We start from the raw sequence: 16,932 nt of genomic DNA on the forward strand, positions 1-16,932 counted from the left end.
CATAGAGTCAGCAAAAGGGCATTCAAAGCTCTGCCTTTTTTTGGTTCTCCATCAAGATGATCAAACACTGCTTCAATAATGTTAAAGTCTGGGCTCTGGGGAGGCCAATCCATGATGTGGTATGGTATGCTTTTACTGTATTGGCACTTTGCTTGAGATCAAATACAGGTGAATCAAAATCTGACATTACTTCTCTCTGTTCATACTTCCAGCATATTTGAAGATTTTCAACACCAATGGCTAAAAAAACAAACAAACAAAAAACAAAAAAAAACCCTCAAAACCATGGCCAAGCCTTCACCTCCATTGTTTACAGATAACTTTATATACCGACAAGAACATCAATCAAAAATCTCAAATTTGGATTCATCACTGCACCAGACCACTGAATTTCAGTCCAGTTGTGTAAATTCTCCCCATTTCCTTTCCCCAAGAATGGCCTCTTGACAGCGAAATTTCTACTCAGACCATTTCTAAAGAGGCTTGCGTCAACAGTAGATGGATCACCTGAAGGCCTAGATGCATCTTTCAGTTCCTGTGCCAGGTTTTTACTGATTTTATTTCCCCAGTTTCTCAGATACTGTTGATCTGCTGCAGACTCCCCCCTTTCTTTTAGGCCCCCCACTACTTGTTTTATGCTCCACTTGTTCCAGTTTTCTCAAACTTTAAAGACATGCTTAAACACCATGCTGAGATATGCCAAGTTTTCAGTCAATTGCTCTTTATTTTATCAACAAGGCGATTCCCAAACAAACACTTTTATGCCTATCAAACTGTGTTATACTGTTTTGTTTTGTCCATAGAGTCAGCAAAAGAAATGCATATACTACCAGGCTATCACAAAAACACATAAGCAACATAGTACCTAATGATACAATGTAAAACGGGTTCTTTGCTAATATGCCTGTTATGTGTAAACAACACTGGTTCATCCTTTGAGTTGGGTCTATTTTTATGCTTGAATGAATCATAAGTTAGTGCTAAGAGGCTCAAAAAACATTCCTCTGAACATTTGTCAAAAAGTCACCATCCTGGAAAACCATAAAAAATCTCCTATGAATAACCTACTATTATTAAGCACCCGATTGCCTGAGCTGTTGAGGGAAAATGATTTTATTCAATGCTTTTTGTTTTGTTTTGTTTTTAAATCAAGATTTGCACCAAGATTAGACAAAACAAGCAACACCTTTCCGGCAGTAGCTTCACAGACTAAACTATTAACACTGCAAAAAATAAATAAAATTTAAAAATTTAAAAAAGTAAATATAATTGGCAAAGATTTAGTGATTCTCTGGATCAGAAAGCAAATCCCACACTAATTTTGCCCACCAGAGAGATAAAAGACAAGATTACAACGTGTAGCAGTCAAATTTATGGCAGGATTTTAACAATGTGTGAAGCTGCTGACAGTGTAGTTTGTCAGATGTTTGTGTCAACTTTTCATCCAGTTTTTCCTTGTTCCTTCCAGTTTGAAAACATCTCTTCTGTCTGAACCAGACTTTGGTGGTTAATCAGCGTGTGAGAGCTAACCACACCCAGCGTCCCACAAAGAGGGGAGGGATTTTTCCATCAGTGTGTCTCTAGGGCATCACTACTGTGTAAATATAGGAATACATTCAGCCCAGGTTCAAACACACACAAAAGATTGCAGCTACCACTAATAATTATCAACTTAAAATTAGTCTAAATAAATAGTGAAATCATACAATGCCACAGTCATAATAAAGTCTTAAAATTGTTCTGTGTATATTTAAGCTACAGTGATAAAAACATGAAGCTTCCACCTTCTAATAACCTCCAATAATCTCTTATTAATAAGCAACTTTGTACAAGAAGAAGAAATCCGTAAAGGGGCAAAAACAAAAGAAACAAACTAAAGAAAAGAATCAGCAAAAATAGAAACATTTAAAAAGAAGTTTTTCGCTGTGTCCACGAACCCCTGAGATGTGCGACTAAAGCGACTCAGAATACAACAACAGCTCTCCCTGTAGTCTGCGTGTAAGGTTTATTTTCTGCTCAGACAGGTGTGTACGTGCATGTGTGTCAGATAGGAAAACTTTAATTTGGCTGCCAGAAACACATGAAGGACATTTCAAAAGAACAATATGCTTGTTAGATTTGTATTGTTGGATTGTCATTTATGCCTAGAAATATATATTTATATATGCTTAGAAGTATATAACCATTTGTAGATTGAAAGAATGTCTCATCCTAGGAGGTCTGTAACAACTCTGTGGGGAGTGCGTTCACTCCTCTTCAGAGGGTTCTGGCATAGATCACACACCTCCTAGGAGAAGTCGTGTCTTCTCTTGCTGATATATGGTATAGCAAACACACGTATATCTGTTTTAAGTGTAAGATCCTTTTGTTCAGATGGACCGCTAGACTCCTGGCACCAGCTTTGGAGAGTCTTCACAGGGTCACATCTTGACACCCCCCCCCCCCCCCCACCCACATACACGGTATTCTTTGTCCACATATATACCTATATGAAATGTCATATGTTAATGAACCTATGCATATTCATGTAACCACAATAAAAGGAGTGCTATGGGGAACCTGGCTGAGAGTCTGACGTGGGTGGAACGACACTTGGCTCCAGGCAGGTCTCCCTCATGCATGAGTAACACGAAGAACTTTGCCTACTTGTGTCTTGCTTTTTGCGGTGTAGTAAATTGTCTTGAACGTTCCAGCGAATAGGTTTATGCTACAAACCTATCAATGCTGCTTCTTCTTTTTTGCTTTGGAGCAAATGAAGGAAAAGAAATGAAGATTATCATTACTTAAGAAGGTGATTTTCCAACCCAACATAACAAATGCCGTTATTTATTTAGCAAAAACTAAGCCAAGATGCAGAAGCAGTATGTGGAAAAATTAAGTACAATCTATGACGCAAAAACCAGTAGTATCACCTTCAGCAGTGATAACTTGAAGTCAATCTTTTCTGTATGACTTTTGATGAATTTTGGCCCGCTCTTCTTCACAGTCCGAACTTTAACTGAGTCATTGCATGACTTTGCTTCTTTTCTCTTTCAGCTGTTCTTGGGATCATCGTCCTGTTGCAGGACCCAATTCTGACCCAAGCTTGTTAGACTGACGGCCCCACATTTGAATACTTATATACAGAGGAGTTCATGGTCGACTCAAAGACTGCACGGTGCCGAGGTCCTGTGGCTGCAAAACCCCAAATCATCACCCCCACACCACCGTGCTTTGCAGCTGGTATGAGGTGTTTGTGCTGAAATGCTGGGTTTGGTTTTCCCCAAACATAGTGCTGTACATTATGGGCTCATCTGTTCAAAGGACATTGTTTCAGAAGTCTCATGATTTTTTCAGATGAAACTTTGCAAACCTAAGCTGTGCTATCATGTCCTTTTTAGAGAGGACAAGCTTTTTTGCAGTAGCTGCCATTCCAAACTCAGTGACTTGTTCTTTTTAAAATATTGTACTGTCATGAACTTTAACATTTAACCTCCTAACCCAGGCCTGCAGAGTCCAAGATGGACCTCTTGGGTTTTAAACATTGCACAGTGTGACCTCAGGGTGAATCTGCTGGAACAAGCTGGAGTCTCGGATGTTTTCCACTTGTGAATAATCCTTCTCAATGCACAGTGATGGGCTTGGAATTGTTTTGGAAATGACCTTATAACCACAGCAACAATCACTTTTGAGATCATTGCTGATGTCCTCCTCTGTGTTATGTTAATAGACAGCAGACCAACAATTAAAACTACTTCTGCTTTTACAGATTTGCTGATGATAACTTAATCAGGTGCATTTGACTTAGCATAATAACGGCTACTTACCCTCTTAATTCCTATGCAAACAGTGAGGGTGAACTTTTTCACACACTTTCTGCATTTTGGCTCAATACACCATGCCATTATTTACCAAGTCATGCCTCGTTTCAGAACCCAGTAAAGGTCAGATGATTTTTATTATATTCGGAGATGTAAACGTCCAAGGAGTTGCACCAAGAAACTACAACAGGGAAGCGACAAGATAATCCAGAAAAATTCTCATCTCCTAAATATAGACCTGTGACTGCTAAGTGTGGTCACAGTGAATCTTCACATGAGACTTTCTGATCTCGAGAAGTCAACAAACGCCCTCCAAAAATACACACTGCGTCACATCTCAAAATACACACACGCAAGCTACAATTAAATTTATTACAGTTAAACATTTTCAGCTCAAACATAAACCAACATGCATGGCACATTTAAAATATTCAAGACATTTAAAGCTGAATAATTTCTACATGGAACCGCTTTCTATCTTGTAACAACAAACAAACTGTCAGAGAGAAAAAGTAAGTATGGCTGGTGCTGTGGCCGATATAGCCTGCTCCGGTGCATGTGCCTTCACTGTGATATGGGCTTGCGTGGCACGGCAGTGAGGAAAAGAACAGACACGACACAAACAAGGCACTGAGTCTATTTACAGCTGGTCTCCCAGCACAGCAGTCAGAAATACACTGTGACTCTGACATAAGACTGCCTGAAGGGTTTAGAGGCCGAAGAGCTCGAGTTGTGAAACCTTAACAGACCGGTTTGACAATCTCAAACTTTCTCTGCAACATAAAATGTAACTTCATGTGAATACACTGAATAAGCTTTGTGAGACTCAACTGTTACTGGACCCTGTCTTTTATTGCATTGTGAACCATTTTTGCAGTTTTACACATTTAAAAGTAGGCAAAAATATAGCACAAAAAACTAAACCAAATAAAACAAAACACACCTGGCAAGCATAAATGTGCACTTTTATATCATCTTGGCTGAATTTAATCAGATTTATGGAGCTCACAGCATTAAAAAAAGGAAACATTTCAAGAATTTAACACCAGTGTTCTTGGATAAAAAGTAGCTCTACTGAAAACAGCCCAAATCTAAATCTGTGACTTGTTTGTTGACGTTTTAACTATACTGTGACGGATCAGAAATGTCAAACATCTATAATGAAACTGCAGAATCTGCAGTGCTAAAAGCCATCAGAGGCAAGTGAACAAATATATTTTTTGATCATCTGTGTCAAAAAAGCCAATCTTTTCACTTGGAAACAAATTATTCAACTGTGTGAAGCTGGATCTGAGAAGTATGACTCTTCCCTGAGGGCAGAGAAGATTTGATTGGCAAGATTTCAGGTGGTTACATAATGCTGCTGATATCAAACCCTTTCCTGACAAGCTAGACATTATAATAAGGTGCAGTGGACCCTTCTATGCCTCTCAAGACTCATCTATCTGGTGTGCTGTTGTCCAATTTTACAGAACACTTAAGAGATTTAATGCAGACGAATGAAACAGTCTCTTGTGAGACACTGAAATCCTGGTCACGGCTTGCAGAAAAGTTAAATCTAATCTCTTGTGCGTTTTCTCACTCAGTTGAGAAAATAAACAACCTCTTAACTTGTCTAAATGAGACACGCTAGATAAAGAAGTCCCCTGAGGACAGGTGCGAGGGCACTTAAAAAAAAGGTTTAGTCATTTGTGACTCAGCGGCTGTCGTCACTGGTGTGCCTTTGCCCAGACAAGCTTTGCTAGACACACAAAACACAGACGTATGATGAACAAATACCCAAGAAATGCATTGAGCTTAATGGGTTTTTTTTAAAGAAAACATTCTGCGTTTAACTCAGATTAATCAGCTAATGCCAAGACAACTGTTTGAAAACAACCCAAGTAGGGTTTGTGCAATCTTTACCGTTTCCTATATTTAAGACACAAAATAAAGAATTTAACTTAAAGTAATAAAACAACATTTTTAAAAATGCAGTTTTGATTGAAAACATATATATTTACACATGCAAGTGTTTTCAATGTTGTTCTTTCATTAAAGTTACTTCTGATGGGTCATATTCTGTGAGCTCTCATTCCAGCTTCTGATCTCTACATCTGGCAGGTGTGAGCAAAAAGAGAAAAAGGCAAAAGAAAAAGGCCAGCAGTGAGGGCAGAGAAAAGAAAAACAGGCAGTCAGGTTTGTGAGAGCAGATGAGTGTGTAAGCTGAGAGCTGCAGGGGGACCAGCGCTGGAGTCCAACAGAGGATCTGATATCTGAGACTATGGAACAACAGGACACACAACACCAGCCGGGCTGAAGGCGCTGCTGAACGGCTCGACCCCGATGTCGTTGCTGACAGCAGCAAGGAAGTCATTATCAAAATGGTTTACTGAAGGAGTCTGCTCGCTTCAGTGTCAGAAGTCTTGTAAAACTATCTTTATTTCTTTATTAAAAAGAGAAATTAAATGATTTAGCGACTCCTCCCAGAGTGTGCCACAGAGCAAGAACAATGTATGATCGCCTATTGAGTATATACATATACTGCAGTCTGTATGTATGCTAGGAAAGTCAGAAATCACTGCAGCAAAAGGGGCAAATATGTCTTAATTAACAGTGTTTTACTGGGTCAGAGTCAGGATGACTGCAAATATAAGCAAAACTGGTCAGCATTACCAGATCACTGTGCATTTCTCTGTAAAAGATGATCAGTTTGCTCTTCTGTAAACTCAGAAAATCATGGACAAGATGCGTCGTTATCAATAAAAGCAAGTAAAGAAATAAAAGGGAACTACACCTATTTTTTTGTGTTATTAACATTTACATTACTAATTCTAAACTACAAAATTTAGAATAGATGTCAAGTGATGAGAGCAGAATTAGAGTAAAGTGAATGAAACTGCATTTCCCAAGTGCAGTAAAAGCAGACTGCTTTTCATTATCGAGCATGTAAGAGCTTGCAAAATGTGTGGGAGATTATTCAAAGAATAGAATAAAGCAAAGACTTTATAAAGAGTCTTACAGAAAAGGAGGTCCACCTGACAGCTCATAATATTCAGCATTATAATCAGCTATGCCTCAGCTATGGTTTAAAGACCATAGCTGAGGCACATAAGTATAAAATATCAATACAATTTAATATGCACAGACGATGCCTTAATCAGACACTTCTACAATGCAAAGGGAAAGCATGATTGATGTCTATAAAATGCAAATTGCAACATAGTCCCAATCATTACAATAATAGTAATCACACTGGGCAAAAATTAGTCTTCTTTATAGGCCACAAGGTAGTGCAAAGATAATATGAATCTTTAAAAAGTGTCATTTAGAGAAATAAAAGGAAAAAATTAATGTAATGGGCTTATAAAAGGTCAAAGCCTTTTCTTCTTCTTTTTTTTTTTTTTAAACTAAGGCGCTATGAAAAGCAGACTTGTAAAACTAGTATTAGTAAGAGTGCATAAAAAGGTTAATGGTGCTATCAAAGCATAGTTTCAGAGGTAGTCATAAGTCAAAATGTCATATTAAATATATGTTTTTCATTTTAATATTATAGTTATATACTTAAAAACAAAAGCACAGCAATAGTGTGAAACCAAACACACACAAAAATGCAGATTTTAAAATGCAGCGCCTTACCTTTTTCTGGTACCACACCACAGCATCTTTTACTTTGGAAGCCATTTACATTTCCCTCCTCACCGCCTAGGGCATCTTAGACTGAAAACACACAGCGAGAGAGAGAAGAGAGCGCAGCGTGAGTGACTGAGTACTGGGGAGAGGGAGAGGAGGACTGAGGTCTATACCTGGTAGGCAGGTGTGTCGTGACAAATAAAAAGAGGGAGGGGACTAAACACACCCCTCCCACAATCAATTGTTAAAGCGAATCTCACTGACATGTCTAATAGAACCAGGTCACTCTTAAAAAGCACTGTTTTAATCTCAGTGAGGCTTTTAAGAGGATAAATAAGGGATGTACAGTGATGTGATGGATTCTCCTTGTACACAAATCTGAACAGGAAGTCTAACCTGTACTCCAATTAATGTTAAACATGTCCAAACACAAGACATGTATGCACTGAACAACACACCTTAGTAATAAGCCTAGTCACTTTTTTTTTTTTTTTTAAATGTTGTTTCCCTTGACACCCATCTTATAATACAAACAAACACTCTTGTTTAGAGCTGGTTATTCCTTTTGAATCCCCCCCCCCCAACACACACACACACACACACACAAAAACAAGACTTCTGTGGAAGCGGTTTGGTTGTGGCTGTCTGATTTCTTGCAGTGGTTTGGGTGTGTATGAATGGAAAAATAGGCGCAAACACCCATTACACACACCCATATGCACAGGCATGCAATCCAATGGACACTTATGTCACCTTAACGCAATGCAAGCACACATGAATACACACCGATGGTTACAAAATGTCAACATGTCATATAGTTGGATTTATGAACGTGTTTATCATTAATGTGCGTGTGAGTATTTGGACAAAGACACATCTTTGGTGTGGTTAACTTTGCCTGAACACAGCACCACACTGAATTTGAAATGAGTTTAAAGTCTTACTGAATACAATGTGATGATTATTCTGTGCCCAGTAGAGTCAAAGCAAGTTGATAAAGCTTTACCCTTATGCGTCAGGGTCTTCCCTTCAGTTTCTCCTTCACTTGTCATGTCCAGTTTTTTAAAAAAAAAACAAAAAAAAACACAACCACAACACAGATGGGAAACAGTGTGTTGAGGCTTTAACACAAGACTTCACAAACCAATGGGTTACTATGTTCATCTTTTAACTACATCCATCCATCTTCTACTATCTCTCTGGTATGGATCACAAGGGAAAGGATCTCAGCAGAGATGCCCAGACTGTTCTCTCCCCGGCCACCTCTTCTGCTCTTCCATGCGGAAACCGTGTTCTAGGTCTTCACTGGGGTCTCTAACTCCCCCAGTAGGAAATGCCCAAAACACTTAGGAGGCGCCCGGGAGGGCTCCTAGTCAGATGCAAGAATCATCACAACTGGTTCTGATTTTTGATACAGAGTGGCAGTTCTACTTTGAGCTCCTCACCTCATCCCTAAGGGACGCTGCATACGCTCTTCAGATGACTCTCATTTCCACCACTTTTATCTATGATGTCATTTTCTCGGACTGTACCCAAAGCTCATGGGCGGAGACCAAACTACAAACTATGGAACTGGACATTTTTCCTGCACAGCCCACAACTTTCAGAGGCACAAAGGAAACCTGACATCATACATGATGCCTTGTTACTTTTTTGACGCGTTTGCACCCACAATCTTAATGAGCCGATGCAAAATGTGAAAGAAATCGCAAATCAGAAATCAGAGAAGGAACTGACAGCTCTGCTTTCAATAACACAATCCAATAAGCAACAAACTTTATCCTTGTGGAGGCAATGGAGGATTTTGGCGGGGGCGGTTGCTGACAATTTATCCAGATAGCAAATTATGGATGTGTGATTTAAGTCCTCCTGTTCTGGGCTCCAGCCATTTTTTTGTCTAAAATAAATAAATGGACAAAAAGAATGACATCAAAGTTTTAGCATTTGGTTGACCTTTTAAAATCAAGGTCCAAAGAAATTGTAATATTGTAGCCTGACATTACTGTTTTTGTGATTTGGTGTTTTATGAAACTGCATTGACTGTTCTATTCGAGACACTCTACCTCAGCAACAAACCATTAATTTTACAACTTTGAGTTGATCGTCAGTATTTGAGTCACTGATGGGAAGAGCATACAACCATGACAGTTTCCTGGCTGTAGTTTCACTGTGCACTCTGCCAATATTACAGGAAGCCGTCACTGAAACACGCTCCACAGATGGGTGGAGGTGATGAGAACATGCTAGCTGTGGTTAAAGCAGAGTAGTGCTGGATCTGCTTCAATAAGCCTGAGCTTCAGAGTCATTTGACACTTGATATAACAAAAAGATGTAATTGCACATGCCGATGCATGCTGCACAAGATTACAGACACATTCTCATTAAAAGTTATTCCATTTTAAATCAGCTTACTGGGGGTTTCTGACTTCTCTCTATAAAAATTTTTTAATCAAATTTTCATGACGATTTTATTAATATGACAAGTGCAAGTACTTTAATAAGTAAATAACTCATGGAGATGAAGGGGAAGACGGGGACAAAATGTGGTTAATGCAAAGCTGTCAAGCGGAAAACATGGAGGCATGCGGTTAGCCGCTCTCCTCCTCTCTTTCTTGCCCTCTCTCTTTCAGCCTCTCTTCCTTCCTCTATCTTAAGTCTCCTTGTATCCCTTTTCTACTTCTCTGTTACATAAGCACAGCGTTGTCCTGCTGCGTGAGTGGGAGGGACAGAGGGCATCGGCTGCAGGCCAGGCTGACTCACAGGGTAGCAGTTGCTCTCAGCTTTTCTTAAGTCGTGGATTAGATCATATAATTCAATCAAACATGGCTGCAGACATATGCTTTTCAGCTTTTTGAGAAAGCTAACTAAGGGCTGCCATTTCTCCTGTTTTTCTAGCACAAGCTTTTCTCGCTCGTCTCAAGCTTTGCACATGAGACGGAACGTTTAATTTCAACGCAGCCAAGTGAAAACATCCTGCTTTGCATGTGAAGGGTTGTCTGTGCTGTCAGCCTCAGTCAGCAGGGTAATCAATTCCTGACATTTTCCAGTGAGTGTTTTGGTCATCGTTTCCAGTGTGGTTACTTATGTTCCCTGCATGTTCTGATGCGCACCTGCTTTTTAGAGATATAATGACAATTATAAAACATGGAACTAATGATTCAATTTTGTAAGACATGCATGTTAGAGACCATAGTACATAGTGTTTGATAGCGCCATAGCTTATCTGTCATCTGCGAAACCACAACACAAATGCTGAATGCATGATAAAGGTGCTACTTTAAAGAGAAGTGTATTGGCTTGACTGTGTGCGTCAAAGTCTATGCCATCCAAGCAGCCATTGCTAGGTGAACCCAGACTTGTGTGTGAAAATGTGAGCGTCCAAAGTTCAAAAGCAAGAAGGTGAGAAAATTTTATACTTGAGCCAACTGTGAAAGGTTTCAAGCTCACACAGAAATACTGCAAAACCACCAGCTGACTAATACTCAAAGCTAAACAAACAAGTTCCTGCACCACAACTGCTGCATGCACACTGCTTATACTGTTGGAAAGATATGCGCATGTGTGTGTGTGTGCACACGTGTGTGCAGCAGCAGAGGGCTGAAGACATTTTTAGACACAGGAAGAAAGGTTTTTGTTTTTGCAATGTCTATACTTACAATCTTGACTCCTCCCTCTTACTGCTGCACCAAACTGTATTTGATATAAATTGCATTAATAAATAAATAAATGCATGCTTTACCTTTAACTTAAGCAGCAACAAAGCATGCTCTATGCTCATTTATCTGTTTTATTCCCTGTGGTTACACATGTAGTGTGTCAGTAAAGACATTTCAATTAAAACTTAAATTAAAAGCAGAGAGATCGCGATAGAAGTGGTAAAAGGACAAATGAAACTAAGGATTTAAACAGAAGAGTAAGCTTAAAATTCGCATGTGCACATTTTAATGTGAGTGTGAGGATTAAACAGAGAAAGCATCATGTCCAGTTTGGGAAAACTGCAGATCATTTTCGTATCAGTGAAATGACATTCAAAGGTTTAGCTAATAATAAATTAATTAATCAGAAGCAGAGATTTCCATTCGCAGCATTATAACTATCAACTGCATCAAAAGTCACAACGTAAAATGAGATCTACAATAATAATAATACTGTATGTTGTTAGGATGTCTGTCTGTTGATTCTTTGGAACATCAAAGGTCTTCACACTTTAAATATTCTAGTTACACCAACATAAAAACAGACAAAACAGGAAATCCTTGCAGAAGCAGCAAATGTTTTTCAATTTCTGCATGATAGGTGACTCAAACTATCGTCACAACTTGGAGTGAAAAACAAACAGGCTATACAGTAAAAAAAATCTCAATAAGGTTGGAGCTTGGAAAGAAAAGCGTCTGGACTTCTTTAAGTTGCTTGAAGACATTTCACCTCTCGTCCAAGAAGCTTCTGCATGCAGCAATTGTGAGAGGTGAAATGTCTTCAAGCAACTTAAAGAAGTCCAGACGCTTTTCTTTCCAAGCTCCTTAGACTACGATGACTTGGATGACTGAGAACCTTCACAGACAATAAGTTTGGGTTTCTGAAATCGAGCATGTCAGCTGTATATTCCGTTTAATTTTACCAGGAATACACTCAATTTAACTTTGCTCATACCAGGTTGACCTACTTCTGCTTTTAAAACTGGCTTTATGCTTTGTGGCAGAGATTCAACAAGGTGTTGGAAACAGTCCTTGGAGATTTGGTCCATATTAACATGACAGCATCACACAGGTGTATGTTTGGCTACACATTCATGATATGAAACTCCCGTGCTCACTAGATGGAAAATGGCGAGCAAACCGTACACTGTAGCCATAAAGGGATGGACATTGTCAGCAATAATTACAACACCACCACCAGAAACCTGAACTGTCGATACAAGGACTTGGGAGTGCCCATTTTTCTGTTGATGTAGAGCAATGGGCACTGAAGGTTATTCAACTGATTTTTGCAGCACTACTTTTAAATGCACAAGCAAACTTCTGCAATTTGATGTTACATAATAAACGAGTTTCTGAGGCCGCATCACTCAAGTATGCTATTAAAAAAACGTCTTGTTGCTGTGGTCTGGGTCAACAAGAACCACTAACAATTTCTGTGATGAGAAACTTTCAAAATGCACAACATAAAATGACGGTGGTAAGCATGAGCAGAGAGACAAAAACAGACTCTAACCTAACGGGCAGACACCTGTCATTACTGGAGCTGGGCACAAACAGCGGTGTGACGGCTTTAACGCCACAAATCCTCCCCATGTTGAGGCAGCGATAAGAAAAGCAGGCACTTGAGGCCAGCACCAATCCACAAACAGCATCAGACAAAAAACACCAGCAGAGACGCATATTATTGCCTAACACGGCTTCATACAGAGGATTATGTGTGAGCTGCATGGTTGTTATTCTGGCTGGAAAACACAGTAAGAAGAAACAGCTCTTTCCTAACACGCTTTTTTCCAAACTACACATTAGCAGCGTTCCCAAAATACACTGTGGTTTCCTGAAGGGTATTTAGGGAACAGAGCCCAGACAACAGAAACACACACAATCATTACACATATATGGTCACAAGAGGCTGCATTTATAGATGTTCCAAAAAAACAAAACAAAAAAAAACAGAAACAGGGCTTCGTTGGGTTGGGTAAACATCTTAGATATTTCAGGGTTTTAATTTTTCCTGATTAGAAATTTTAACAGTAAATACACACAGTGTATGCAGCAGTGACTCTTGCGAAATCTGTCTGGGCACCAGTCTGTCTGAACTGACCCATTTAGAAAAAGAAAGAGGGAGAGTGCAGTCAAGTTAGAAAGAGTGCATTATGTAGGCCACGGTTTATAGGAGGCTCTTGTGCTGAGGACACGGCTGTGTGTGTTTGTGCATCTCTTTGTGAGCAGGAAATGGTTGGATGCAGTTTGATGTATGTTAAAGCGGAGCATCAGTGCCAGAGTGTGCATCTGTGTGCGTTTCTTTTGTTTGTTTGTGGTAGTATAACTGACCAACGAGGATGTGACACCAGCTACCGTAATTTCACAGCGAGGTTAGGATCTCAAATGTTTCTCAATAATGTTAAAACAGATTAAGTATTTCCATTATCAAAACCAGGGACTGTGTCTGTACATTTGTGTGTGATTTGGATTATGTTTGCCCTGCAAAGTTTCTACTTTTAATATTAACAACAGACAGTAATAGATAAATCATAAAGTTGATTTGTGGTCAGTAAGTCTCCATCCACACATCTGCTGCTTATCTGGGGCTGGGTCATGAAGGCAGCCATTTAAGCGAAGCCTAATCTTTCCTCTCTGCCGCCACATCCACTCCAGTGTGTTCTGACCTCCTCGTATTTGATCTCAGGAGGTATCATAGTCAGACCCCCAACGCACCACTTTTTGAAGCAGAGGACTAGCAGCTCTACCTAGAATCCCTCCCAAATGACAAAACTCTTCACCCCCATCTCTGAGGGAGAGCTCAGACACCCTTCGGAGGAAGGTCATTTCCAATATTTGTATCCATGATCTAATTTTCTGTCACTACCCAGAACTTGTGTGAGGACGGGAATACAGATTACAGATTAATGCAAGCTGGCCAGATCAAAAATATGCAGACTTAAAAACGGGATGCAACTTACTAGTAAGCACAAACATACTAGGCAATTGATTTAACTGTGTATAACTGCAGTTATCTGCTGGTTCTGCCATGTTATGACTCCACCTGCTACTAGCCCTACTACACGGCAGCACCCCGCTCTCTTTCTGTGATGGAAACTTGTAAACATGCAAGGTAAAAAAAGTAAGACAAGCTGCACAACCATGCAGTACTCTTTGATGTAGAAGTGAGCAGGTGTATGTGTTCAGCGAACACTGGTATATAGCCACAAAAGCAAATGTGTAACCACGTCGTGCACAAGGCTGAGGACACTGGCCTGACAGGAAGGAAGGCTGCGGGTGATAGCGCTTCTGATGTTAGCCACACTGGGCAAAGTATGACATCATTTGTACGTATCAGCACAGTGCAAAGGGAAGGATTTTTCACAGACATTTAAAACATCATTTGGTTTTTAAATAATGGTAATCTTAAACACACAAGCACTATTTGTATGGCAAATGTTTAACCCTGACCATTGGTTGTTTAAATACTCCTAAAACATTCAAAACCAATGTTAACTAGTCACCACTTGCAACAGAGAGCAGTGTCTCCAGTAAAGTGCCTGTCGAGATGTGAAACAGTCACAATTTCTACTTCTAAGACCATGAAGTCACAATGAAAGTTGACCTTTGAGACAAAAATGTTATGCATTCATCCAGTTAGCATGTGTGTTAAATTCCTACCTAGCTGCTAATGGGGTTGCTAAATTATGGCCGAACATGTGTTTTATGGTGCAGACCTTTTATTACCAACTTGTAATCGTGACATGGAAATATCATGACGTAAACCTAGAGAATCTAATCAGTTCATTCTTGAGTCCAAGTTATATCTGTGAAATACTTAAAGAAACTTCCTCGAGGTTTATATGATCAGGGTCAAAAAACAAACCCCACCACCCACAGCTGTCTTTGACCCAGAGGCATAAAAACATCTCTCTCAAAAAATTTGTTTTTTGGCATTTTCCAAGAAAACACGAGCTCCATAAGTTCTGAGTGAGGGTGTGGTGACTACAAGTGGACGTTATATATGTGAGGCAGATTTTTTATTTTATTTTTTTTAATAATAGTTCTCATAACATTTTACATAATTGGTTACACAACCTGCCACCCTCTGACTTAATCTGGCACATCACAGTTACACTCATTTGCTCTGCAAGACACAGAGACAACCACACACAGAACATTTCACATTATTGGAAGTCACTTATAGTGTTCAAATTAAAAACAAAACATTATTCATCACATATTTCTCAGTTAATAATTTAGCTAGAAATTTAGGTTCTTTCAATGCGACACATTCACCTCATTTGTTGGGCAGCTCAGTGGAGCTGATGCTCACTGCAAGTAATAATGAAAGTCCGGGCTTTGGTTTGTGTAGGTAACCCTTTAATGTCTAATGTATCAGTCCGACAGATGTAAGTAAATGTAGAGTGAGAGAGTCCACATAAAAAGCAAGTTGTGAAAGGATCAAACACGAAACCTTCACCTACAAGAGTGTGGTTTGTGTCTCATGTAAGTAAATGTGGTCCAGCAACTCTGTTACTGTCTACCACTGCCTATTACAGTAAATCCGCACTATTTAAGTCTGTTATTTTTAGACCGAGTACACTATTTTCACATTTAAAAACACTGGTTAGGCTGAGGCAAAAAAACAAAACAAACATTAAGGCCCAGTCCTGCCTGAATTTTAGAGCATATCCTTTTATTTTTAAAGACATATACGATGAGCTTATGCCAAAAGAAGCAGTGACACTACAAGACTGAAAATAGAGGACTATTAACTTGTTTGAACTTTGAGCTCACAGCTTTATTTGAAACAGGATGCAACAGTGCAGCAGGTGCCTGGCAGCAATGACGCACACATATACTTTTCTTATTCACAGTATTTGAAAGTGTTTAAACCAATGAAAGACACTTTTCAACATTGGGGGGAAAATAGCAAAGTAAAACTTTACCAACAGGCAATGGAAGCCAGATTCAAGAGTCCAATATTGGGCAAAACTGACATGTTGTTTAATGTTTTGTTCCCTAAATTTCCTCTAGAAAAAAAACAGCTACGGTCAGTAAGTGCAGTGTATGCTTGCCTAATCCTTGTCATATACAAGTGTATACATTATTTCACTTCCTCATCAAACCAAATTAACATCGGAGGTTTTGGATGCTGCTGAAATGAGTCACAGGTTTTACATTTGTAGCAGTAAGAGTTCATGAAAGAGGTTTTATCTGCATATAAGGAAAGCTTACATAGCTAAAATTATGAGCTTAAAACGATGGGCTGTTAGACTAAACAGGTTAGTGGCCTTCAATGCTGTTCAAACCTCAAAAAGAAATGGAAAAGACAAGAAATTCTGCTTCTTTTTCCCCAATTTTGCTACTTGAAAACAAACCTACACATGACTGAAAGGGTCAGGTAGGGTTATAAAATGCCTCATCATGGTCCGACCTTTAGCAAAGCAGTTCCCAGAGCTTGTTTTACAATATCATAACTAGACAGGTCTTCAGTCAAGACAGAAAACTGCATTATAAAACAAACTCCATCATTTTTCCATCCTACTCACTTCTAATACAAACTGACAGTCGGATCATGTGTCTTTGGGATCTCTAATGAAAACATGAGCACAGGAGGAGACCTCCTTCACAAGTCTCGTATCTTGTGATGTGTAACACTAGCTGCTTTCCTCCTATCTGGGTGCTTCATGTTTCATGATGGGAGTAGGTTACCTCTCTGGGCTGGGTGAGAGGGCACATGTGTGCATGCCTGCAGGAAACATGAGGCTGCACGGACGGCAATAGAGAGTCAAAGAAGCAAGGAGATGTTTTTCATCGTAGGGTGATTTCCTGACTAT

At 39.4% G+C, this 16,932-nt stretch overlaps 1 protein-coding gene across 4 annotated transcripts in view; it reads right to left on the reverse strand.

The window, feature by feature from the left end:
- Nucleotides 1-16,932, reverse strand: part of LOC146499583 (protein PHTF2) — a 51,534-nt gene that overhangs the window by 24,559 nt on the left and 10,043 nt on the right. For all 4 annotated transcript variants that reach the window (XM_085136948.1, XM_085136945.1, XM_085136946.1 and 1 more), the window contains one exon: nt 7,419-7,499. In XM_085136948.1, coding sequence (XP_084993074.1) covers nt 7,419-7,463 — 45 coding nt within the window. In that variant the 5' untranslated portion in view covers nt 7,464-7,499. The remainder of the gene's footprint in view (nt 1-7,418; nt 7,500-16,932) is intronic.

Source organism: Neolamprologus multifasciatus, chromosome 17 (genome assembly GCF_963576455.1).
Source record: "Neolamprologus multifasciatus chromosome 17, fNeoMul1.2, whole genome shotgun sequence".
In the NCBI taxonomy this organism is placed as follows: domain Eukaryota; kingdom Metazoa; phylum Chordata; class Actinopteri; order Cichliformes; family Cichlidae; genus Neolamprologus; species Neolamprologus multifasciatus.